Here is a 26,563-nt window from a genome sequence, read left to right as displayed (position 1 = left end):
AGGAGTGAGGGACATCATCAAGCTGTTCAATGGTACCACAACTCTGTCATCTGTTTGTTGCACTTTATGGCTCCTCAATTCTTTACTTCATGGTGCTCAAACTTTAGTTTTTGGGTGATGGTGTAAGACCAGTGCTGGGTAATGCTACTTTTAGATGTAGCTCATGTTAATGCATTACATCCTGAGTTCTTCTGCATGACCTAAAACTAAAACCCTTAGCAAATCATTAACTAGAGATGCACCAGTATTTGTATTCATCCTTAACTGTCACCATTCGGACATCCCAGTTTGGTGCATGCAGTCGTGCAACACATTTGTCTGAATAGAGAAAAAGGCAAACAAAAACAGCCTTCACACCCTCATCCAGGTAGTGGTAATGCCTATAAATGTGATCTAATTGTAGTAAATGACTAATGAAGCTGAAGCAGAAAATTCTCATGCAGAAGCAGCCAGCAAGAAAGCACAGCAAAGCTGAAATCTTATAAACATGGCCTACGTCCTTCCACAGCCTACAATATGATCTATAACCTGCACACTGGTTTTAGAAAAGCACATGTGATTGAACTATTACAGCTCTTCATCATGCTGATAATATAACAAAGAACTGGGTGAAGAAATTCATTGTTTGGCACAGCCATTGCAACAAAACAGGACAGCCCAAACTGAATTTGTTTTGTGCCCTTTTAGGCCAGCACGATTAAATTATTGCAATTTAATCACAATCATGATTTTGACCTTCCCACAAACAAAGAAACATGATTGTCTAAGATTATTTACATTTGAATGCATGCTTCACCTGTAGGAAACTCTATAAAAGTTGTTAATCAAAACAATTTTTAAAAAATAAATAAACTGATATATACACTGATATATGAATGTGGTTCAAACCTAAAACTTCAGTCCTTTAAACACAAGAAATGAGGATGAGCTTAGAAAAAGAGCTGATGTATCCATGCATCCATCCATTCATAAACAAGGCCAATATTTACAGCAAACATGGTCTGATATTATAGCTGATATTGGCAGATATTGACAGCCAATATAAGCTGAAATTTACAGGTGACATAGGCCAGAATATACTACCCATATGGGCTGGTATCTACAGCAAATATGGTCAGATATTATTGTCAATATAAGAAGAAATTTACAGCTAATATAGACCGATATTCACCGCTGATAGGCCAATATTAACTGCTGATATAGTCTGATATTACCAGGCCATATGCACAGAAATTAACAGCTGATAAAGGCCAAAATTCACTGTTTGGATAGGCTGATAATACTGCTGACATAAGCCAACATTTACAGCTTATATAGGCTGATATACAGCCAACATGAGCTGATGTTTACATTCAATATAGTCAGATATTTACAGCTTATATACATTGAAATTTCCAGCCAATGTATATACCACAACTTTCCAGCCAATAAAGTTTAGTTTTTACTGTTGATGTGACTGATACCTACAGCCAATATAGGCAGATTATTTCCAGCCTATATAGAGTTTTTACAGTTTATATATAGGCCATTATTTACAGCTAATATAGGCTGATACTTACATCCAATGCAGGCTGATATTTACAGCTGTCATAGGCCAATATTTACAGCAGATATAGGTTAAGATTTAAGGCCAATATAGGCCGATACTTACACCAGATGAAGGCCGATATTTACAGCAGATATAGGCCTGCATTTACAGCCAATATAGGCTAATATATACGAAGAATCGGGGCCAGTGTTTACAGCTGATATTGGCCAAGATTTACAGCCAGTATAGGTCGATACTTACAGTTGATATAGGCCTACATTTACAGCCAATATAGGCTTTTATTAACAGCCGATACACAACAATATTTACACCCGATATAGGTTAAATATTTTCATCTAATTGGGCCAACAATTACAGCCAGTGGAGGCTGATATTTACTGTGGATATAGGCTTACATGCAAAGTTTATAGGCCAATATTTACTGCTAACATAGGCCAATATTTGGGGCTGATATAGGCTAATATCTACTGCCAATAAAGGCTGATACTAATAGGCCATATAGGCTAATATTTACAGATGACATGGGCCTACTTTTACAACCAATATAGGCTTTTTATATTTACTGTTGATAAAGCCTGATATTTACAGCTGATATAGGCTGATTCTTAAAGCAGATATAATTCAATATTTTCAGTCAATATGGACATAAAGGCTTATTAACAACTGACATAAAGGTAATGAATGATTGTGGACATTTCTGTATCTGTTGTCACAATAATAACCGCTAATTCTGTCGATACCGATATCATGATGATATTACTGTGCATCCCTGTTCTTAAATGAGGATAAATACTGCAGACTGAGTTTTGTTCTTTGACATTCACTTCTCACCTACTGTCGAGTGTCTTATTCATAGGTATTGTGTAGCCGAAAAGTGTAATGGGGTGGATTTAGGGGCCGTTGCTGTCATGTTTGACCATCTGTTAGGGGTCATTGAGGGCCAGAAAATGCCAAAGCAGAATTTTTTTGCCCCAGTCTAGCCCTAGAATTAGTCAGTAGTAGGATTTAAGTTTTCAAAAATAAACAATAGGAACTGAAAAGAAAGTTGTTCCTCGAATTTTGTCCAAATTGCCCTAGCCCCTTTGTCCAAAAACTCAACATAATAGGGATTTTTCCACAAGGTAAATGCCGTCTACTCAATCACCCTAACAGCTAAGTATAAATGCACACTGACACAGCTGTATGTCTACCTTCTGCTACCTGCTAACAAATATGGGTGCCTTTACACCTGAGCTGTTCGGTCCATTTGAAATGAACTCTGCTCTTTAGCTCATTTGGTTTGGCTGGTGTGATATCTACATACAAATTAGAAGTAAAAATGTTTTATTCAGCAGGATTTGGAGTACAGAACCACTGAAAAGAACCATTGGGCACAGACACAGAAATACTTTCCATCAAATTACAGTTTGGACGTCCACACAGGGACCCCCCAGCAGCTGGCCAGACTCCAGCAATCCCCCACAGCCATCATTATACACAGGCAATCAGGCAGCTGTGTATTTGTGTGTGCGTCCGTGGTGTGCGAGTGTATTCGTGCATGCACATCAGCAGGAGAACCCAAATGAAGAGCTGTGTTTGTTCATTTTTGCAGCAGTACATTTAAGAATCTATGAATTTATGTTTCCGCTCCTCTTTGTGCTCAGTGTATCTCTTGGCTCTGAGGCATAATGCTGCTCTATAATGTTCTTCATGTTCATTACTTTAATCTAAACCCTGAATCTTCTGCTCCCCCCGGCACTCATGATTCTCCTGCAGCCTCCAGGGGCTGCACGTTTTAAGTGCTCCATCATTAGCCTGGTTTTTGGGGAAAAGCGGAGTTTGCAGTGTCTGAAAGTTTCTCTTCAGATGTTGTGGAGGCTGATCAAGCTGTTCAGAGAGGAAATACACTGAAGGTTGCTTTCAACTTCCCCCAAACCTGCAGGATTTTTACTGTCACTTCCAGATTCTTGCTTCCTCTTTTAATGATGCATTAGCTTATACTGTCAATTTGTTTTCCATAAACATGGATGATGTGTTTCAACATTCTCCTGCTGTACAAGGATGAAGCCAAATGTGATAGGCACTTAATGGGGTCGTGTTTGACCTTTTCATGAGGTGAGACCACATGAATGCTCCCCTCTTACAGTACTCACAACACTGTGAATGAATTTTCTAGAGCTTTTTACTTTCATCAAACAGCCCAACAGCCATCAAATCTAGCTGAAATTGCAATTTAATAAGGCAGCATGGCTGTTATCATAAGAAGCGCTCTGTTACAGTGAATCTCAGCCTTTTTAAGTCGCAACCCCAAAGATAACGTTTGTGTTTCCAATGTACCCCACCACCATCCCAGTGTGGATGGATGAAGCGCTGTCTGTGGTGCTGAAAGCAAAAGCAAACAGACTGAAAGACCAATTAAGAAATACACTTTGATTTCCTCTTCTTCTGCTTTTATTACTTCTAAATCTAACTCCAGTACTATATTTCTGAATGATATGCTGAATAAATGAAAATAAATCTTTATAGGTATTTGGGTTTTTTCCATCATGTTTTGTTTAATTTCATAACTTTTAATAGTCAAATAGCTTTCTCTGTCCTTTTTCATCACTTCCACTCAGGCCTGCCCACAGAGTTGGCTGTGGCTCTGACAAACTCAGAGAATGGGCCCTCCACTGTTGTGGTTTATTAATGTGTGTTGCATCAGTAGCATTAGTGCTAGCACCCTGGCTAACACTTTTATTGGGTTCTGATGTTGGTATTATTAATATCACCACTTTTTTTCCCATCCATTATTGCCAAAACTTTCTGCCACTCATTACAATTTTTAAACCTCTTTGTCCAAATGTAGCTGTTTTTACTGCTTTTTGCTCATTTTCTTGTCACTTTTTGCATGCTTTGCCCATTATTGCAATGTGTTTTCCCATTTTTTTGCCCATTTATGTCAACTTCTTTTTGCCACTTATCAAGCTTTACCCTTTTCACCTATTTTTGCCACTTTTAACCTATTTCTAAAACATCCTTTGCAACCTTTTGCCTATTTAAGCTGCCTTTTACCCATTTTTAACCCTCCTTGTCCAAAAGTGGCAGTTTTTGCTGCTTTTCACCCATTTTTGTCAACTTCTTTTTGCCACTCATCCAGCCATTTTTGCCACTTTTCCACCACGTAGCTTTTTTGGCGCATTTTTGCCCAATTCTGCAACATTTTTGTCAATTTTTGCTGCTTTTTGCCCATTTTTGCCCACTGTTTTTGCCACTTATTGCCCAATTATGCCGCTATATTTCTCCCCCTTACCATATTTTTGACACTTTTCACCTGTTTTAACCATTTTTCCCATTTTTGCAACATCTTTTTGTAACGTTTTGCCTAATTGAGCTGCCCTTTGCTATTTTTTTTCACCCATTTTTCACCCTCTTTGTCCAAATGTGGCCGTTTTTGCTGCTTTTCGCCCATTTTTATCAACTTTTTTTGCCACTCATCCAGCTTTGCCCTTTTTACCGATTTTTGCCACTTTTCCACCATGTAGCTTTTTTGCCCATTTTTGGCCAATTCTGCAACATTTTTGCCAATTTTTGCTGCTATTTGATCATGGTGCCTGATTTCCCACTGTTTTGCCACTTATTGCCCAATTATGCCACTTAATTTTGCCTCCTTTCCACATTTTTGACACTTTTTACCTGTTTTAACCACTTTTTTTTCCCATTTTTGACAATTATTCTATTCATTAAAGAAGTTGTCTTACTTCCCTCTTATACATTGTACAACAGCACACATATAAATGAAACTCATGGTTTAGTTACTTTGATAAGAGTGGTTATTACTCAGGTTAAATATAAAGTTATCACAGCTTAACTTGAACCATGATTTTGCTGACCTCAGTGCCCCCCCCCAACACACACACACACATTTCTACATGCTTACAGCATCCTTATTCCAACATACCTAGTGTGTTAAGACACACAGGGACTTTAATTTATGTCAGCACAGTAAATGTCTTTTTGTATAGATATATGTATGCTAATAGATACTGTGCATCAGTTTCAGCTTTGATAGCCCTACGTTTGAGAGGGAAGTCTGTATTGTAGCAGAGGTGAGGTCCAGCAGGGCGTCCCGTAGCTCTGATGGCAGGCGATGCACAGTGTAGGTGGTGAAAGGCTGGTGCATCCAGTTGAATTTCTCTGGCGTGTCATCTTTTGGGAAGTGCTTATTGAAACTTACAAGCAGGCTCCTGAGGTGGGTGGCAGTAACTTCTGTCACTGTTTGAATGGTTAGTTTGTAACTAAGTCATCGAGCTCAGGGAACATTTCAACACTAACTTCTTCCAAGTTTCTTTTAAATACTGTGATCTTGTCAGAGAGGAGAAGGACATTAGTGTTTGGGCCTTGAAAGTACAAGATTAAGATGTTCAGCTTGGCAAAATGCTGCCTGAATATGCACGGCTTGCAACCCACTATGGATCAGTCTTCAATGGTGCAAATGCAAGTTTTTTTCTGTTTTTTTTTTCCCTGTGTGTCTGAACAGAATCTTGTGTGCACACAATTCAGCTCATACGAACTCAGTTGATAAAATGAATTCTGGTCAAAATAATGACAGTAAACAAGTAAGGCCCCTCCCTATTTAAAATCATGCAATTTACCCTATATTTATTAGGTGTATTTAGATTTTTCCTCATTCAAGTGGAATTATCTTGCACCCCCCTTGGGGGTCTGGAACCTGAGGCTGACAAAAGCTAGTCTATAAGAAGGGGAAACTTTTGATATTAACAGGCCCAGCTAAAATTATGTGGGCCCATCTGAAATAGTAATCCTGGCACTGTGACTGGGCAGTGTGTCAATATGTCAGAGACAGCCATGTAAACATAACTGATGCAGAGAGCTAACACTGCTTATCTTAGCACCCAAGCTAACAAGTCAGCAGCGACCCTGCTGCATCATGCAAAAAGGCTGGGAGGCTGCATGGAGGAATGTATCAGCAACAGGGTTTGCTGTGTTTAGACTGGGCGCTGTCCAAAGTGTACTAAAGTCTAGACATCAGCATGAGTCCTTCGCACCTTATTTATTTGCAAGAGGTGACTCGTTTGCCCCACTTTCCTTGGATTTACCTCTAAGACATAGCCCAGGTCTCTGTCACTTTCTAAGAGCTCTCATCTCCATCTGTGGAGAGGCTGAGTTTACACCCAGCCATGATCAGCTGATCACCTTTCACAGCCAATCGCAGCTCTCTCTCTCTCAACACAGTGGTGTATTTACATACGACGTATTTCCCAATAATCCCTGCTTGCACTAATGTGGATGCACCACTCTGCTGCTGCTGATGGCAAATCTGAACCTCCTCCACCCCAGCCTCTTCCTTTATAAGCTTGTTGCACCCTCACATTCAGATTCATGCTACTATGGATTAATTGCTTTTGAACTAATTTTGTTGTATTCAGTTTGCATTGCCATTAATGCATCTATCCATGTTGGGGTTACTAGCCACACATTCCCTGGAAAGTCAACGCATGCTGCTCTGCTAACCCAGGGAGCATCTTTTGAGCAGAACCTTCTTCACAAAGTAAAACTGTATATATATTTTGCAGTAAAACTGTAAAATGTATGACGGGAGTGTTCCTGACTGGCATGAAAGTTAAAGCTGTATTGTGCAAAGGAGTCAAGGAGCTCATTTAAAATGGACTGAGGCAAAATGGAAGACTGTTCTGTGGTCAGATGAACCAAATTTTATTTTATTTTTTTCCTCAATGCACAGATCAAAGCAGCTCTGATGGTAAGGGGTTGCATTTGTGCAGGGGTCATCAAGTACATTTACACAAGGGCCAGATTTAGTCTTGACAAAAACTCTGGGGGCCAGACTCTCAAATTCACAAAAATTTAATAAATATTTTGGTCCAATTAGAGTATTATTGTATTAGTATTTGTATTTTCTTTCAAAATGCAGGACATTTTTAGTCATTATCAGTGAGATCTACTCCTGTTATCTATAATGCAGCAGGCCACAAGGAGACAGGCCTGACCAGCATTAACTCATTTCTGACCCCTTTTTGATCGTTTTTGCCCCTTGTTGCCTCTGTAACCCAATTTTTGCAAGATATTAACCCCTTTTAACCCACTTTTCCTGCATGTTTTATCCCCTTTGAACTACTCTGTTATTCATTTTTGCCACTTTTTGGCCGCTTTTCATTTGTTGTTTGTATTTTTGGTCATTTGTAACCAATTTTTGATACTTTTTCCTTGTTTTTTCATCCTGTACCAAATTTTGCCACATTTAACCACTTCTCAACACTTTTTCTCTGCCAAATTTTGTCCCTTTGTGCCACTCCACAAGCCATTTTGCCACTTATCACCCATTTTTGCCCCTCTCTAACCCCTTTTCACCACTTTATCTGGTCATTTTTGCAGCACTTCTGCCAACCTTTACCCTTTATTTAACTGTCTACTAATTATGACTGACAAGTAAATTTCTGAGCAGATGTGAAATCATTATTAAACTGTTACATATGAATCATTTTGAAGTGGATTTAGCAGCTGCAGATATTTAAAGCCAACATGTACTTTTAAAACCACATCTTCTTTTCCTCCTTCTCTGAATGTAATGATCTTTCGGGGGCCGGACTGGAAGCTTTGGGGGGCCTGATATGGCCCCCAGGCCGCCAGTTGATGATCAGTGCATTAGTGCCTATGGCATGGACAGCTTACACATCTGGAAAAGAACTATCAATGCTGAAAAGAATAGAGAGGTTTTAGAGAAACATATGCTACCCTCCAGACAGCTTTTTAGGGAAGGCCTTGCATATTTCAACAAGACAATGCTAAATAAGCCGCATCCATTACAACAGCATTGCTTCATAGAAGAAGAGTCTGGATGCTGAACTGGCCAGACCTGTCACTGATGGCAAACATTTGGTACATCATAAAATGAAAATCCGGCAATTAAGACCTAGGGTGCAGCTAGAATCCTATATTAGACAAGAATGGGACAACATTCTTCTCCCAAAACTCCACAACTGGTCTCCTCACTTCACAGACATGTACAGAGGGGCTGTACATTCTTATTTCCATATTATGCTTGTTTTTCAAGGTGTTTTTTAGTGAGTAATCAAGCAGCCCTGATTGATTTACCTACCTTAAGCTTCTGTACATCATGAAGTTTTTGCTCTGTTTTTCCTCCAGACACACATTCATGACCCACAGCTCCATGACCCACTTTAGCAGCTAAACCCAACTATCCTAAAGGACAAACTCAGGTCTGCATAGATTAAATCAAGGCTTCTGTGGAGAGCATAAAGTGTAGACCTTATTCATCATATTTTAAGCCGTATTTTTTCGTAGGAAATCCTTCATTTATTCTGTGCAAACCCTAACCTGACTTCATGTAGCAGCTGCTGAGCTTGGCGTGCACTTTCATTCACACGATGTGCATTAGCAAATGCTCACTGCAGCCATCTGTGGGCACCGCAGAAAGCCTGCAGGGCTCTGCACACACCACTTGCATTTACATATTGCCAACCAGTATGTGGTCACATGCAGATCTAAGGCCCTATCCATCTTACATCTTTCTTCAACAGTTCTTTGCAGCACTGTATAAAACATTTTTAAAACAAAGCAGAAACAAATATTTTCTGAGTTTCTCCCTGCAGTGTTGGCGTGCACTTTCCCAGGTTTTTGAGCGTGCACCTGCAGAGCGTATGTGTGTCCGTGCATCCGCTGTATATGAGTGCGACTCTGTGAGTGATTAATGAACGTAGCCGGACGGCGTCAGCGGGCCATGACAGCACGACTGCGAGGAAATCATTTCTTCTCTCTCCGTGGACTGCTGATTCAGAACTCGCAGGAATTTTTGCTGATTGCTAAAATCACATCATAAGGGTGCTGTTATAATAACCCCGATCACTGCATCACAGCAGAAGGCGCCATCAAAGAGGAAATAAAAGCCCCCGTAAACGATATTAGCTGGTGTGGTGATAGGGGGAAAGGGCAGGGTTGTGAGTCGGTAGCTTCATGTTTGGTATCCCCGACGTCAGCAGGGTATGTCGTGTGAAATTGCCATATAGGTTTCTTCAACAAAGGACCGGACATTTGGACTTGGCTTTTATGAATTATCTCTAGAGCTCAAAGAATTCCAAATGTCAGCAATAATGACCATTTGCATAAGGAGGAGAACGCTTAGCCTATCATGAATAATGAAATGTCAACACAAGAGGGAAATCGTTCAGATTCTGCACGGCCATCGAGAAGATAACTTTGAAATTTACTCAGATGAAAGCAGGGGAGAAAAAGAAGGAAAGATTGGCAGTCGAGGAGGAGAAACTACAGAAAAAAGGGGATTATACAGAGATCTTTCTGCCTGTTTTGCACCATTATTCACTTCTTCTCTTTAATAAAAAGGTCTCTCAGTGTTGCAGCACAGTGAGTTGATTGGCTATTTTCTTCTCAGGCGTTCGGTGCAGAAACTCTCAGAGCAAATCATGAGGTCTAACACGGCGTTCACCTTTAGTCTCAGCCGTCAAATGCAAAGTTGGAGGAGCTGCTTGGCTGGAAATGAGTTCTGGGAAGTTTGCAAAGTGGACTTTGCTTTAGTTATGAGAAAAAATGTCTGTACATGGAGCATGGTTTTATACTGCAACATTAAAGAGCTTTTTGCTGACAAAGGTAGCCAGCTACAGACAGAAACAATGCTGCTTTCAGCCATCTAACTTAACCAGGAGATCTGCTGACTTTAGTGATGGTCTGGTTCTCCCTGTGGAGTCATCACTTTGGGCAATTTCTTGCAGGTATGAATAAAAATACCATTTGCACAAATATGATCGTAAAGGTTTAGGGAAGACTGTGGTAATAGTTAGAGATGGAAATATCCTCATTTGAGTCATGCATTTGTTGAAAATTGTTGATACCATGTGTGTCTCTAGGGCCTGAATGCAAATGGAGTAGCGTAGCTTCAGTCTATGATTCAACTGGCTTCTACCTGATGACAACACAACTTCTAAGAGCAATACACAAAATTTTAGGGGCTTAATGTGGAGCCAGCTGCTGGAAACGTGAATTTTGATCTTTTCATTTGTTGTCATTAAGGATGTGTATCGAAACTGGGCTGCAACATAGTACCAGTAGCCAACCAGTACATGTAAGGGTGTTTAGCATTAGATGCTTGCAGCAGAAAAAGTTGAAAATGGTTTAATAACATGGATAAAAAAATAACCGATTTAGGAGTTGCCGGCGTGGATTTAATCTTTAAAGACCCTGGAAAGTCACCCAGGTTCCAGGCTTGCTAGAAGAGCTTCCATAAGGAGTTTTAAGGCATGGACAGCGTCTTTAGAAAGGCACAAAGACAAGCTTCTAGAACAGTGATACTCAACGCGTGGCTCTGGAGCCACATGTGGCTCTTTTGTGATGATTTGTGGCTCTTCTATATCTTAATTTTAAATATTATTCCCCCATAAACATTTAAAAAGGGAAACTGTTTTGCTCGTTTTTACGTTTTTTTTTGCCACGTTTCACCCATTTAAGCTACCTTTTGTCATTAAATACCACTTTTTTTCCCCTACTTTTTTCCCATTTTTGCCACTTCTTTTTGCCACTTTTCCCAATTTTTTTTGCCACAAAGCTACCTTGGCCATTGAATACTACTAGTTTCCTATTTTTCCCCCCCATATTTTCCCATTTTTGCCCCTTTTTTCCATTTTTTTGCTACACTTTGCCCATTTAAGCTGCCTTTTGCCAGTAAATACTACTAGTTTCTTATTTTTTTGCCCTTTTTGCCACTCTTGACTGCTTTTTGCCCATTTTAGCCACTTTTCACTCCTTTTTTTTTTTTTTACCTTTTTTTTGCCACCTGTAACTCATTATTGTGTCACTTCTCACCCATTTTTGCTACTTGTTGACTCTTTTTCCACCTTTTCTCCCCATTTTCTTCCCTTTTCATCAATTTTTGCTGCTTTTTTGCCCAGTTTTGCCATCTTTAACTTATTTTTATTGCTACTTCAAGGTTCTTTTGCCACTTTTCACCACTTAGATTGTGGCTCTTACAAACGTATTTTTCAACAATTTGGCTCTTTGGTTGAGCAGGCTTGAGTAATACTGTCTTAGAGGAAGTGAGAGGCTATGATTTATGGTTAAAAAATTACACGACAACATCAGTCTCAGAGGGTTAACAGAGACTACAGTCTGCAATGTTCTTCACACACTTCACCTGTAGACTCCGTTACATTAGAAGAGGAGATTGATTGACATTTTGCCTCTTTCTCCTTGTCTTGAGCATAAAAGCACGCTTTGCTCCCTTCCTCACTTTTACCCCACTGCACTATTTCACTGTTTGCTCACAGAGTGAAGCAGCCTGTTAGCACCACTTTTTTAAACAGCTTTTCTCCCTCATTAGGTCAGTGTTATGTACAATGGCAGTTTGGAGAGTAGTTGTTGTTGAAAAGACCTCCGTGTGTCTGTTCATAATTGTGCAGTGTAGGATGTTGTTTGGAAGTGGTTTAAAGAAAAATGACCAAAACTTGAATATCTTAGGAAATATATGGTCATGTTTGATAGGATGTCTTCGGCTCTATCTGGCCTGAGTTGAGGGAGCCTGGTCAGACCCAGATTTTGCAGTGTGGGCCATGACATGTCTAAGGCATGCTAATAGCTGTTAGAAAAATTTGTTAAAGGTACAACTTGAGAATTTTTTCATGACAGCACAAGGGTGTCAGAAAGCAGGATGGTATGGATCAATTATTTTGGTTTCTTTATCAGTTTTTGACAGTGAAAATTCATACAATTGCATGCCATACCAAACTGAGCTGAACCACCAGATTGCTTGGTGGAAACACATCTGAAGATAATTTTCAAGATTGACCAAATGAGTCATTTCAAGTCCAGTACAAATGGGACTGACTTCCAGCCAATGTTAAATGCTTCATAAAGCAAAACTTGCATTAAACTTGAGATAGTTTGCTTACAAACCCCTTTAAATGGTCATAAGAACTGGTCTTAGTTTAATTTTGTGAATTGTGAGCTTCTTTGGCCATCCTAAATGCATGCTGGGTGCTGTAAATTGATGCAAACTGATTTAATCTGTTCACAATTAATCCAAAATGTGAACAAGTTAAAGAATACTCAGGCACAACACTGAGGCCGGTGCCATTTTTGTATCAGGCTGCATCAACAATAGGTTTTATCATAAGAAGAGGTGTTAGAAGCAAGAGATTAACTTAGTCTCAAGTAGCACTAAATTTAAAAAAGCATGGGCTTGAAAAAAACTTCTCAAACTAGTCATTTTTACTCTAAATGATCAGACCAAATTTATAGTAGGCAATGATGCTGTGTAACAACTTATTAGTGTCCTGCAGACATAGCATGGTGAGATTCATCTCCTCAGCCTGGTGTGCAGAAGCATCCATGGCCGCCGGCAGTCGGTGTCTCATCATCTGGCCGTGTCTTAAAGTTAGTTAGATCCCATTTCTTACTTCATTTCTTTGCTGCATTGCACCAAAATCTCTTGGGCTGCTTTGTGTCGCTGTGGAGCCTGGGTGCTTATGTCCAGATGACGGATTCAAACTGATGTTTTATCTAATCCCGCAGAGCAAAGGTGAGCAGAAACACCATACATCAACCTGCCACTGTCTATTTGGGCACTTAACCCAGTCTCAACACCTCAGTGTATGCTTTCCACTCCAGGGACTGCAGATACTAATAGAATAGTGTGTAAAGCCTCATGTAGGATATGAAATATGGATTTTGTTCTTCCATTTGCAGACCTAATCATACCATAAGACCACTTGGCTGTATTGCATTATGGTGCCTCTATTGAAATAGAGAAACTATAAAATTGATGCTACGAGGATTATTACAGAGGTATTTTCTCTGTTTTTCTCTCTTTTTTCTCATCTTTGCTGAGGATGTCCATCAACTGTATATGAATCATTGTACTATTATTTATCTGACACATTTCTGATGGTGTTTTAGGAGCAGATGCTGCAGACTGATGAGCCATCAGAATGCATTCAATTACAAACATGTAGAGCATCATCTAGACCAGGGGGTCTTAGCCTTTTCAGCCCAGCACCCCAAAAATAAGGATGCCAGAGACCGGGGACCCCCACGGTACCTTAAGGTGGTTGAACACAGCCATGCACAATCAAGAATAAACATGTGCAGACAAGGGGGGATAAAGGGGAGAGCTTTCTGGGTCCAGCCACACTGGGGGGCCATGGAGGTCAGAAAATTCATGGTCCATTGTAAAGTTAAGCTGCGGTATCCATATCTTATATTTGACCTGAAAATAATCACTCTTATCAAAGAAGCAGTTTATTTATTTGTGTGGTAAATGGCCTTCTTAAAATGTAAATCCCTTTTGTTAACAACAGAAATAAAATGGGTTAAAAAATGTCACAAATAGGTTAATAATAGCAAAAAATGGGGGAAACTGTGAAATTGGATGTTAAAGTAGCTGAAATTGAAAGAAAAAAATAAGCAAAAAGTGGCAAAAAAGGGTTAAAGTGGCAGAAACAAGCATAGATAGTGGTAAAAGGGGATTAAAAGGTGACTGAAATTACTTTAACTTGGCAAAAATAGGTGAAAAATTTGGTGAAATGGGATGAAAAATTGATATAAACTGGCCAAAAGGGGTAATAGAGACAGAAAAATAGGCAGAAATTGGCAGAAATGGGTTAAACTGGCAACAGTTAGCATATAAAACAGTGAAATATGGTTAGAATGTACATAAAATGTAGTAAAAGTACTTAATATAGGCAATAATGGGTCAACAGAGGCAACACTAGGTGTAAAGTGGCAAGTCTTGGTTTAGAAGTGGCAAAAAAAGCAGAGAAAAAAAATGATGGAAAGGGTTTGAAATTGACAAAAATGGGTTTTAAGTGGCATAAATGCCTTAAATTGGAAAAATTGGTGGGAAAGTGATAAAAATGGGTTAAAATTGAGCAAAATTGTTATACAGAGGCAACAATGGAATTAAAACAAGTATTCTTAGTTTTTTGGGAGGCGTCTTCTGACCCCCTCTCAGTGTCTCGAGACACCCCCCCCCCCCCAACACTGAGTATCACTGATGTAGAAAACATTTCTGTTTCACCTTCATTAATGTTTTTTGACCCCTAATATTTGGTGGTTCCTACACTGAATCTGATCTGAAAGTTATGAACTTACCTGTATGTTTACTGCTCTTTCAAGGCCTTGAATTCAGGGTTTTGCTGCCATCTTGTTTTGGGGGAGCCAGAGGCAGAGGAGACCACATGGAGCTTAAACAGTGAAGACACTGAAGTAAAAGTCCAATTCAGCTTCTCCACACAGGTTTGATCATGAGGTAGACCTTAACAAGCTTTCTGAGGATGAAATGATGGCATATGCTCCTGTAGAAGACACAAATGTTTTAAAGAAAATATCATTTTTTCTAGGCCTGTAGTTCAACTAAAGAAAACCTGGTTGACTCAAATTACATCCACATGCTGAATAATCAGTTTGTTAAACATAAAAATTAATGTAGCATTTACCAGCACAGTAAATTATCAATCTCATTTTATTGTACTGTAACAAAAATGGACTCAGAGCAAAAATATAAACTGAAGCATCACATTGACACAAGTATTAAGACCCTTTTTAGCTCTGGTTCCTCCCATTTCTCTTGATCCTTGCTGAGATGTTTCTACTCTTTGATTGTATTCCAGCTGTGGTAAATTAAATTGATTGGACATGATTTGGGAAGGCACTCACCTCTCTATAGATGGGCTCACAGCTGACAATGCAACCAAGCCATGAGGTCAAAGGAAGCGCAGAGCTGAGAGACAGGATTGTTGACAGGCACAGGTCTGGGGAAGGCTACAAAAAAGTTCTGTCATACTGAAAATTCCCAAGAGCACATTGGCCGCTATATTTTTCAAATGGAAGAAGTTTGGCACAAGGGGCAACAAGGGGTAGCATGCTCAAGGTCGTTTCAAATTCCATGAAAAACATGTTAAAATTTATCAGACAACATGTTGGTTAAGAAGAAGTGCACGTTTAAGACCAGGTGTAGTCACGATTGAACCAGGTGTAGTCATGATCGTTGCCACTACACACCAATTTTACCAAATGTTTACACTGTTTCAAAGTTTTTAACACCAATTTTGTCAATTTTAGCACATTTTTGCCACTTACAACCCTTTTTTGTTCATTTTAAACCATTTCCATCACTTTTTATGCCTGTTTTTACCGCACACCAGTTCCTGCCACTTTCTGCCTATTGTTGCCTCTCTTGACCCATTATTGCCTCTATCAACAACTTTAAAAAAGAAAAAAAGAGGTGTAAAAATTTTTACACCCCTTTTTGCCTGTTTCAACTGATTTTTGCCAGTTTATATCAATTTTTGATCCCATTCCACCTCATTTCCACCATTTTTTTTGCCTTTTAAAGCTATTTCAGCCACATTTTAATCCCTTTTGACCACTTTTTTGCCTGTTTTAGCCACTTTAACCTATTTTTGATTATTTTTTGCCACTTTTAACCCGTTTATGTTCTTTAAAAGTTCAATTTCACCACCTTTTCCAACATTTTTTGCCATTATTAACCAATTTTAGCAATTCTTAACCCATTTTAATTATGTTTTTTAACAAAACATTTTCATTTAAAGAAGGATTTTTAGAATGCAAATGAACAATTAAAGATATTTTTTTCTTTGATAAGAGTGGTTATTATTCAGGTCAAATACAAAAGTTTGAATGAAGTTAGAACTGGTGTTCTTCAACCTCTTGGCAAATGTTCACATGAACACGTATGATAAGACCAGACGTAGCCACGATCGAGCCAAGAAGTTGCTCGTAGCTACGTCGGAGGTGGGAGATAGGACTGACTGAAGTGATGACCAGCCGGTGCTCTCAGCTCCAGGACTCTTTCAAGAGCTGGTCATACGGCAAAACTGAGCAATTGGAGACGAAGGGCATTGGTAGGAGAGATGACCATGAACCTGACGGTCACTCTGACTGAGCTCCAACAATCCTATATAGAGATAAGACAAAGTTCGAGACGGGCAACCATCTCTTCTGCCCTCCCACTGATTCGGGCTTTCTGACAGAGTGGCGAGACAGAAACCTCTTTTAGTGCAAAACACAAAAAGGACCACTTGGATTTCACATGGTGGTAGTTTCAGTCCTTAATTCAAAAGAAGTCAAGGGTGCATGGGGGTAGAGCTGAGCATTGCATCTCTGCTTGTCATCTTTTGTTACTGTTTTGATTGAGAGCCCCCTGACTGCTGAATTTGCAGACTTCACTTTCGCCACTGCTTGGCTCATTTCTCTCTACGTCCATCATCACCTTTGTACATCTTGGAGGGTAAGATAGCCATAGAGTGTAGCTGTGAGCTAAAATCTGTGAATTGCAAACACTATGAAAAGGATTTATTAGATGGTCTGATGAATGTTTTCATGAAAGAGTTGTGTCTTTTCCACATATTTGTTTTTGTCTGTATGTTCTCTGTAATTGGCCTGTCAATAACAGTGCAGCTAAAGGGCTTTGGAGTGTAATGTGAGGGCCCAGAGCTCGCTGCTTTTTCTCCTGCAGCAGTCTTCGAGCCTGGAGACGACTGGCTGCAGTCTGGCTGACAGACGGCCCGGGCCTGATGTGTTGACAAGTCTTCTGAGAGGCCACAGTGGAGGGAACCCTGAGGGAGTCAGTCATACATGCTGACATGTGCTCCAGCCTCCAAACATAACCCAGATATGACAGAAAACATGGTCCCAGATGCACAAATATTCAAGAATGGAATATTTATGAATGCATTCTGCAAATAAAGATATCTAGTATGACTACTTGAACTTTATTCAGTGGAACTGAATAATGAAGCATAATCAGGAATCCCCAGTATAACGTCCTCTCTGCTCCTTCAGTTTGTCCTCTGCTAAATGTTTTTCATGGATCAGAGAGAAGAGCTGGAGATGCACTGATGCCTTTTATCACCTTTATTCAGCCTCTGTGTTCAGACAGCATGAGTATGATGGAGGTGCTGGGGGTCAACATGACCTTTTTGCCAATGCAGAGATGCTACGGTATCTGAGAGGTCATTATGGGTGACTGTTGACTGTGCTCCTGTTAACGAGGACGGTGATGATGACTAAAGCTTGTTTATGTCGAACAGATGGATGTGTACACACCAGGCTCCAGGGTTTTTCAGCCCTTACAGTCTGTGATTAGGCCTCCTACTGACATGTCATCAGCAGGCTGACAACAGGGGAAAAACAGACTTCATCAGTGGGCCGGGTGTAAATCACGGGAGGAGCTGCCAGGGCAAAACACTGAAATAGCCAAGAAACACTGAAAAACCTCAAGAAGTAGGGGCATCTGTGAGGGGATTGATCTTTGAGATCAGTAATCAGAACTGTTTGGACTAATGCACAATCCTACTGGTTTGTTGTTGATTGGTTTGTGAAAGCAAAGTCAAAGGAATTCCCATTACATCGACTATAAAAATGTTCATTTTTACAAAAGAAATAAATCAAGCATACAGTGTTGATTCAGGTAGGCCGCGAGTCAAACACTGCCATACAGTTGAGATCAGCTGATAATCAGCTGACAGCCAGCTGATTTCCTCTAAGCACACTGTTGGCATACTGCACTCATGCTTCCATATTTAAACTGTTCTAGCCTGACAACGCTTTGCTGCACCCTTTCTGCAACCCTCCTCCACCCCAGCTCCTCCTTTTTTCTTCTTCTGTCTTAATCAAAGTCATTCTGTTGTCATTGATACCTGCTCTGCTCTGGGTATTTTGCTGCATCTCTCCTTGGCTCAGGCTTTCCTTGTCTGCATAGGAAGGCAGGAATGTGCTGTTCCTGCTCAGTGTTTTTCATGTAGGCGCATCAAAGGAGAGTGGATCAAGTGCAATAACTTAACCTGACACACATCTCCATCTGGAAGACCTTCAATACTAAGCGTTTGGGAAAGGGGAGAGGAAGGGGAGACGGTTTGGGCCATAGCTTCATTCTTGTTTTTTAAAACCACTCAGGTGAATTATTTTATGATGCATTAGTTTGGTTTAGTTTGTTTATAAAAGCTAGGATTTAGACATAAATTTATATTGATGGTCTGTGCTTTTTTATGCCTCTATTGTCAGAGGAGGATAGTGGAAAGAACTGGAAACAGGGACGAGAGAGCCAGGGAGAGACACATGGGAAAGTGCCACAGGCCAGACCCGAACCCAGGCCGACTGCACATACAGGGCGCGCCTCAAACCTTTAGGCCACCTGCACCCCAATATATTCATTTTAAGAATGATGAATTATCAGTAGACCTTTTGGACCCATATGCTGCCATGTCCTAGTTTCCCTCTTGGTTTGCTTCTTTTGTTTGATATTTACTGTAACCCTGTATTAAATCCTTTCCTCTTGCTCTTGTTTGGCTCACAGACACAGATGAGGCTCTGTGCCTGTCAGTTCCCATGTATGCTGGCTTTCTTCAACAAAGATCACACCACCACAGCAAACCCTAAACTGGACTAGCAATTTTCTACAGCAAGATCTGTCTCATGTATTTCAGGCGCCTGCACATCTGGTACCCACGCTGGTGTATTTGACAAGAACAGCATCACTGTCTGTTTGCACAAACTCTGTCAGGCACAGTGCTCAGTCCTGATGGTGATATCAGATGGACTTTTGCCTGGGAAAATAGTTAAACTCGTGGATCTGGTTGTCGTCTGCACAGGTGGGACTTGTCTAACTGTGTCAGTAACTTCTCTCATAGTGCAAAAGTGTCAAAAGTCCAAAGGCACTGAAAAAACTCTGCAGATAAGGGATGATTGTCAAATCATTTGAGTAAAGTTTCAAAAAAAACACTCACACATAACCATTATGGTTATAAAAGTGATATATTATTCAGTTCTAGTATCACTGAACATCACAATTTTTAACTGTTTTCTAGGGTCTGGTTGTTGTTTTTACAGATCTGCTGTCTATTTCCCTCATATGTATTTGTTTTATTGTTTTTTTTGTTCATGGATTTGATTCATCTAAGAAATATTACATCCATTTGAAGCCTGTTTTGGTGCAAACATTTGTGATTCTCTTATCATTGTTACAGAGGTAATTGGCTTTTACTCTGATAATATCTACTGGCATCGCCCAGTTTATTATCAATGAACCATTTTTGTCATTTCCCTTCTCATAAAGCTTTTCCTCCTCAGTAGCAACAGATAACAGTTTGTATCAGCGTCGGAGGGAAGCTTGGCTGACTCAGTGTCCAAATGTTCTTTTGAAGTTCCTCTCTCTGTGCCAAGAAATCCTGCAGTCAACTATTTGTGACAGACAGCTTTTCATCACACTAAACCTGCTTTTCTCTCTGTGTCCCTGCAGGCTGATGGTCTCTTCTGCTGAGCTCTGACAGGACCGAGGATCAGTCCCATTTGAGATCAACTGTCTCCATTTCAGCACAGTCTGGCTGCTCCCGTCCAATGGAATTAGACATCGTTACTTAATCATTAGTTTGCTGGCAGCTGAGTGACTTTTCAGCGCTGATAAACTGCCTTAAGTCTTGATCTTTCTGGGAACAGAGGATCATAAACAAAGAGAATTGGGTAGCGTACTTTTGTAGCCCCTGGTGGAATAAAGCTCGATAGTGTTGAATTTAAAGACATCAGTGCCCTATCTGTGCCAAGATGGATGAAACACATAACAACAGGACTTCCTTGGTAAAAGGTGCCAAGGACATCGCTAAAGAAGCCAAGAGGCACGCTTCCAAAAATTTCAACAAAGCCGTGGACCGTGCCTCAGATGAATACTCGGCCCATCGCAGCTACAACCGCTTCCAGAATGAGGACGAAGAAGAGGACAACTACAATTCTTACAATCAGCAGGACGGTCACTATGCTGACAATGCAGCCAACGACGAGGACGGGGCCTCCAGCGATGCCACGGAGGGCCACGATGATGAAGACGAGATCTACGAGGGGGAGTACCAAGGCGTGCCGGCCTACAACGACGGGAAGCCGCGGGACAGTCAGGTGGCTCTAGGCCAGCCGGTTTCTGACAGCCTTAAAAGCCGTAAAGAGCTGGAGAATGAGAGACAGGCCGATGAGGAGGAGCTCGCTCAGCAGTACGAGCTGATCATGCAGGAGTGTGGACATGGGAGGTTCCAGTGGCAGCTGTTCTTCGTGCTTGGTTTGGCTCTCATGTCGGACGGCGTGGAGGTGTTCGTGGTGGGATTTGTCCTGCCGAGTGCTGAGACAGACATGTGTGTCCCCAACTCTGGAGCTGGATGGCTTGGTAAGGATTTTGATCACAGTAGCATAATAGTTTTTGCCTTTATTGGAGACATAGGACAGTAGATAGAGTTGGAAACAGGGATGAGAGTGTGGGGGGGGGTATGTGGTGGAATAGCCATAGGCTGGACCCAAGCCAGGACCTCCTGCAGACAAGGGGCGCAACCTTACCACTAAGCCATCTGTGCCTCACAACTTTTTGAAGTTGTTCAAGCATACCCAAAACTAAAGATGTGAGTGTTTCAATGTCCCACACTTCAATTTGATTTGATTTGAACCCTGATACCATTTGTTTTAGATTAAAAACATATGGGAATTTAGTAGTACTGTTGAGCAGTTAAAAAGTGTGCCCGGCAACTGCCCTCTACAGGGGCAAACTGTCTACTGCAACTGCATTCTTTGGAAAAATTTCTACTGGTTGATCAGGTGCCAAGTGAGGTATGTGGTGCCATCTGTTGTCACCACAGAGCCCAACAATTACCACCCACTTTTTCCATGACGTCAACTTTACCAGTAGCAGCCAACTCGCAGCTTCACCAATCAGAGATGTCTTTGTATTTCTCTGGGATTTAAAGTAATCTAGTGCTGTTGCCCAAGATTGCAAATAAACTGACCATTTAACCAATAGGGACTGTAAGGACATTATATTCACACACATGTACTTTAATATGGAGTCTCCCCCCCTTAAGCCGGGTATATACTGTGCGATTTCAAGCCGACCGTACGACAGTCGTGGCAGAATGTCATCTCATACTGTGTGACTGAATCGTTTACGACGCATGACCATCACGCACGAGTTGTGTGCTCACACTGTACGATCCGATGATTGTGCACGACCTGAGTGCTCACACTGTGCGACTGAAGTCTGGACCGACTGTGACAGAGACCTGCTGAGTTTCCTTTTTGAAAAGTCTCAGAGTCTGAGGGTGAAGTGTTTCCAGTCATATCCTCTCTCTCCCACCTCTATCTCTCCCGCTTTCTCTCTCTCTCCCTCTCTCTCTCCCTCTCCTGCTACCTCTCTCTACCTCACACACAAACAGCACCATATCTGTGTGAGCTGCAGGTCTGCGGATAGGAATATTTCCTGCCCGTTTATTTACTTTATCATAGCGGGGGACGAGGAATTTAGGACGCTGTCTGACAGTTTACAAAGGAAAACAATCCCCCAAAGTTGTATATTCTGTTTGTGTTTCGGAGTTGTACGACCAAAATATCAAACATGCCAGAAATCCTCACGGCCAGTCAGGAGCAGGTCGTACGGTTATACAACGGGCTGTGGTTGGCCGTTGTATGCCACTGTACACAGCATGAGAAATGACGCCCGATCCAACTGAGACCATTCCAAATTCGTGGCTGAATCGCAGGAAAATTGCACAGTGTACACCTGGCTTTATGCAGCTATAACAGCCTCCACTCTTCTTGGAAGTCGTTCTGTAAGATTTTTTGAGTGTTTCTGCTGGAAATTGCGCCTATTCATTCTGTATTTATGAGGTCCTGCACTGATGTTGGACAATCTCCGTTCCAGTTCATCCAAAAGGTGCTTGATATGGTTGAGGTCAGGGTTCCGTGCAAGCCAGTCATGTTATTCCAAACTCATCAAACCATGTCTTTATAGTCCTTGCGTTGAGCACCCGGGCACAGTCATGTTGGAATAGAAAAGGGCCTTCCTCAAACTGTTGCCACAAAGTTGGAAGCATAGGATTGTCCAAAATGTCAAGGTATGCTGAGGATTGGCCTTCACTGGAGATAAGGGACCTCGCTCAAATCTGGAAGAACAGCCTCCTACTATTATCCCTCCTCCACCAAACTTCACAGCTGGTACAATGCTTACAGGCAGGTAAAGTTCTCACCCATTTGACAGCTTGGTTCGTCATTCCACATAACGTTTTCTGTGCTCCACAGTCCAGTGTTAGTTTGCTTTGCACCACTCCATCCGATCCTTGGCATAAGAGTTGGTGATGTGAGGCTTTCCTGCAGCTGCTCGACCATGGAAACCCATTCCATGAAGCTCCACCACACAATAGCTACTCACAGCTGTGAACTTCAGCTCACAATGACAGCTGCTTCTGTATCAAGTTCATTCTGGAGCTGCGCATGCCTCCTACGCCTTGTGTTTTTTTCACTCTGATTGGCCCATAATGAATGAGACAGAACAATCCACCAATCACCATCCTTTCATTTTTTTTTTTTCAAAGGCTCTGCCCTTCCCAAACACTGAATCTTGCCTGAATGCAAATGAGGCATATCCCATGCAAAAAGACATGTGAAACAGTCTATTTGTTGTGTCAGGTTGGTTTTCAGGGCTGCGGGAAAGCATGTGACAGATTCTACTAACAGTAACAGACACAGCTTGATTAGATTACAGAGTAATTAAAGCGACAATCAAGCACAACAAGATGAAGAACACAAATGCTTGTCTTAAGTGATGAATGAGGAAGTAGGCCAAAGCCAGGAGGAACTGAAAACTTGATATACTTTACTCTATCAGGAATATCTGGAATATTTTATAAGTGAAAGTGTCAGATTCATGCTTAAGAAAAGTACAACTGTCACACAGTTGAGATCCTGAGTCCTTACTTGTGAGTGACAGTGAGAAATATTGACATGAAGGTAGATAATAAGACTCTATAAATTCATGAGACACCAGCAATCCCACTGAATGTTTGCAGATGTATGAATTAATCCTTATTATCTGAAAACAAAAGCAGCCACAGATTGTTGGAGATATTTGGGCGTTCCTGCTAATGATGTGTGCTGTTGTGACGTGCAGGGCTGTGCATGGAGAGTACTGGTGGGTGACACTTACAACAGTAATCTCATTGCTTTAGGAGCTTGCCAGTGGGTTGTCATGGCACCAGGTATTCGGATACATGAGTAGGAGGAGTGTTAAGCGAGATGGATCTCTCCCACACCAGGGAAAAGTTGTTTGAATGTGCGATTTGTTTGCTCACAAATATAAAAAAATAGCTGCATGTTATTGTTACTGTACTGCATCCATGCTCGGTGTTAAATTAAAGCATTAGTCACTTCCCATAGAAATGTTTTGGCGTCTTCACACCTTGATTGTTTGGTTTTATAACATGAGAAATGTTTTTTTAGGAGCAAGATGGTTGATTATCCGTCTAGATTTCTGCTGTTTTCTGAGTCATCTCTCAGTCGGAGACAGCAGGTAGAGAATAGAAAGAATGAGTCATTTTAGCAGCTCACTCACAGTATAAATAATGCATATACGCTCACTCGTGGATGTACTTAGAAGAATAAACCTGACACAATAGAAGTGATTGGTGTTTTTAAGCACAGTTACTCTGTGAAGGTTAAGAGACTCTTAAAGTGGTCAATAAGAGAGTCATGAGTAGACATGTGGCCCCATGGAGACGTTGGTAACAAGCAACCAGAGGACATTATGCAGAGATTGGTCACAGTTCAACCTTATAACTTGATGTTTTAATCACTGAGAGTCGAACAACAGTTATTAGAGTCTATTCTGCCCTCCCTGAACATTCTAGTTTAGTTTGAAAGATAACCAGTTCTTTGTGAAATGAGAACAGAGAACATACTTGTCACTATCCAGAGTTAAAATAACATTTTCACTGTAAGCAAACTGTATAACACATCCTAACATGATGCTCTGTAGAGCTAGCATACCATCTGCATTCATCTTACACAAAGTCAAAAAAAGGTCTGTTAGCTTGATGCTAACACATAATTGAATATCCCATTTACGGGCTAACGAAAATTAGCGTCGTGATTGCGGTTATTTTTTAACTTTAAAAAAAGAAACTTAAATGACACATTCTCAACACACAACATCGTAAGTAGTCAATAATAACCATAACTACATACGCATGTTTCCAACGCTCTTAAAAAGCAAATTTAAAACTGCAAGCATTAGCTGACATTAGCTGTCCAGTCTGCCACTTTGCTGTCAACAGGGTTGCCAGGTCTGGGTAACAAATCCAGCCCGATGACTGATAAAAACCAGCACAAAACCAAGCCCAATGCTGAAATTCAACATAAGCCATTCAAACCTCTGCCACACCACATGTATTGCATTTGTGTGTGCAGGTGTACTGCTTCTGTGTGTGACATCTGTGTCTATGTGTCATTGTGGCAGCTTCTGATAAAAAATACGCATAAACAAGACATCAAAAATTGGTCCACACAACCTGCGGACAAAAAAATCTACACGTGGCAGAACGTAAAAAAGTAGGCCAATACCAGGGGAAACCCTCTGACCTGACAAAGCCAAAAAAGTCAAACCTCACAGACACAGCTTATATATATATATATATATATATATATATATATATATATATATATATATATATATATATATATATATATATACATACAGTGCTTAACAAATTTATTAGACCACCACCCAAGTAAGGTTTATGCCACAGCTGCCCTAAATTAACAGCATTGGTAATTACCAAAATAATTTTTTATGTTTCTGCAATGGTTAATACACCAATATGTAGAAGCTCTTTAACCCAAATTATATTTTTAATGCTAAAATATAATTATTATTGTTATCCATGAATTTTCAAATTTACTGATTTACAAAAAAACCTGAAAAATAGTAAAGCACATTAATATTTCTTGATGAATATGTCAAATTATAGTTATTTACTTGCATTCCTGAACAGAAAAATGAGTTTTAGTGGTTGAATGTTATGCTTGATTCATTTCTGACTTCTCAGAGAAGCCCAGTGAGCCGGCTCAAATTTGGGTGAATTCAGTTTGAAATTCCTCATTCCTGTTCAAAATGGTAAAACGTGGAGAGCTCACTGAAAATGAAAGAGTCCGCATTAAAGCACTTTATGATGTTGGATGGTCTTTGAGACAAATATGACAGGTGGTCTAATAAATTTGTTAAGCACTGTATAAATATTTAGTTTGTATTTATAAATACAGAACAGTTATAATGAAGTTAAATGCCTGTATAATGCAACACAGAGTCTATTAGCATACAAGCAGAATCAGTTAAATAAAATAAAAGTTACAACAACAATCATAGTGATGTAGATGATAAACTCTGGCTCGTTATCTCCTCTACATTACATCACATATATAAAAATAGGTATTGATTACATAGAAGGCTTTTCCAGCTCTGTGCAGCTGAAACACTCTTGGGTCAGGACTCCTGCCAGTAATGTTACATCATTACGTTTGGAGCAAACGGCAGCCTCCAGTCTTCAATAGTGAAGCCAAGGCATAAAAAGTAAAAATAGCAGCTCCTTGGGTGCCAGGCTGGCTGCATAAACAAAGGAACCCCAGTAGACCCAGCATCACGTCCTGCCAAGAATTTGCAAATCTCATAAACCTATATTTTATTCACAGTAGAACATAAACTACAGATGAGAGGTTGAAATTGAGACATTTTACCTTTTCATGAAAATATGAGCTCATTTTGAATTTGATGTCAGTGACACTTCTCAGAAAAGTAGGGATGTTACTGACCTGTTGCCAGTTAACCTTATTTAATACTCCTCCAGCTGTTTCTTATGAGTACCATTTACTTTTCCAGCCTTTTGTTGGCCTGTCCCTACTTATTTGAGTATTGTTAATTGTCATGAAACAGAAAAATGTCCTGGTTTCAACATTTCATGTTTTGTTTGTGTTCATATTTGAAGAAAATATGGGTTTTTGAGATTTGCAATTCATTGCATTGTTTTTTTTTTAAATCTTTTACACATTTACACATACATTTTTGTTGTTTTAAAGGTATAAAAATGGAAAATATGGTACTAAATAAAGACCTATTTGGGAGTTTAACTATCTGAGCTAAGCTGAGTTATCCAGATTTAAAAAGAGTCGGTACTCTCA

General features: G+C 40.3%; 1 protein-coding gene across 1 annotated transcript in view; it reads left to right on the top strand.

Moving 5' to 3' along the window:
* Positions 1-26,563, top strand: part of LOC121524837 (synaptic vesicle glycoprotein 2C-like) — an 85,577-nt gene that overhangs the window by 6,290 nt on the left and 52,724 nt on the right. Inside the window, exon 2 of the mRNA XM_041810352.1 lies at positions 19,830-20,738. Within this exon, the coding sequence (XP_041666286.1) occupies positions 20,132-20,738 (607 nt within the window). The 5' untranslated portion in view covers positions 19,830-20,131. The remainder of the gene's footprint in view (positions 1-19,829; positions 20,739-26,563) is intronic.

The sequence above is a fragment of the Cheilinus undulatus genome, linkage group 17 (genome assembly GCF_018320785.1).
Source record: "Cheilinus undulatus linkage group 17, ASM1832078v1, whole genome shotgun sequence".
NCBI classification, from domain to species: Eukaryota; Metazoa; Chordata; class Actinopteri; order Labriformes; family Labridae; genus Cheilinus; species Cheilinus undulatus.
The sequence above is the reverse complement of the archived record's forward strand: the minus strand, read 5'-3'. Positions and strand labels throughout refer to the sequence as shown.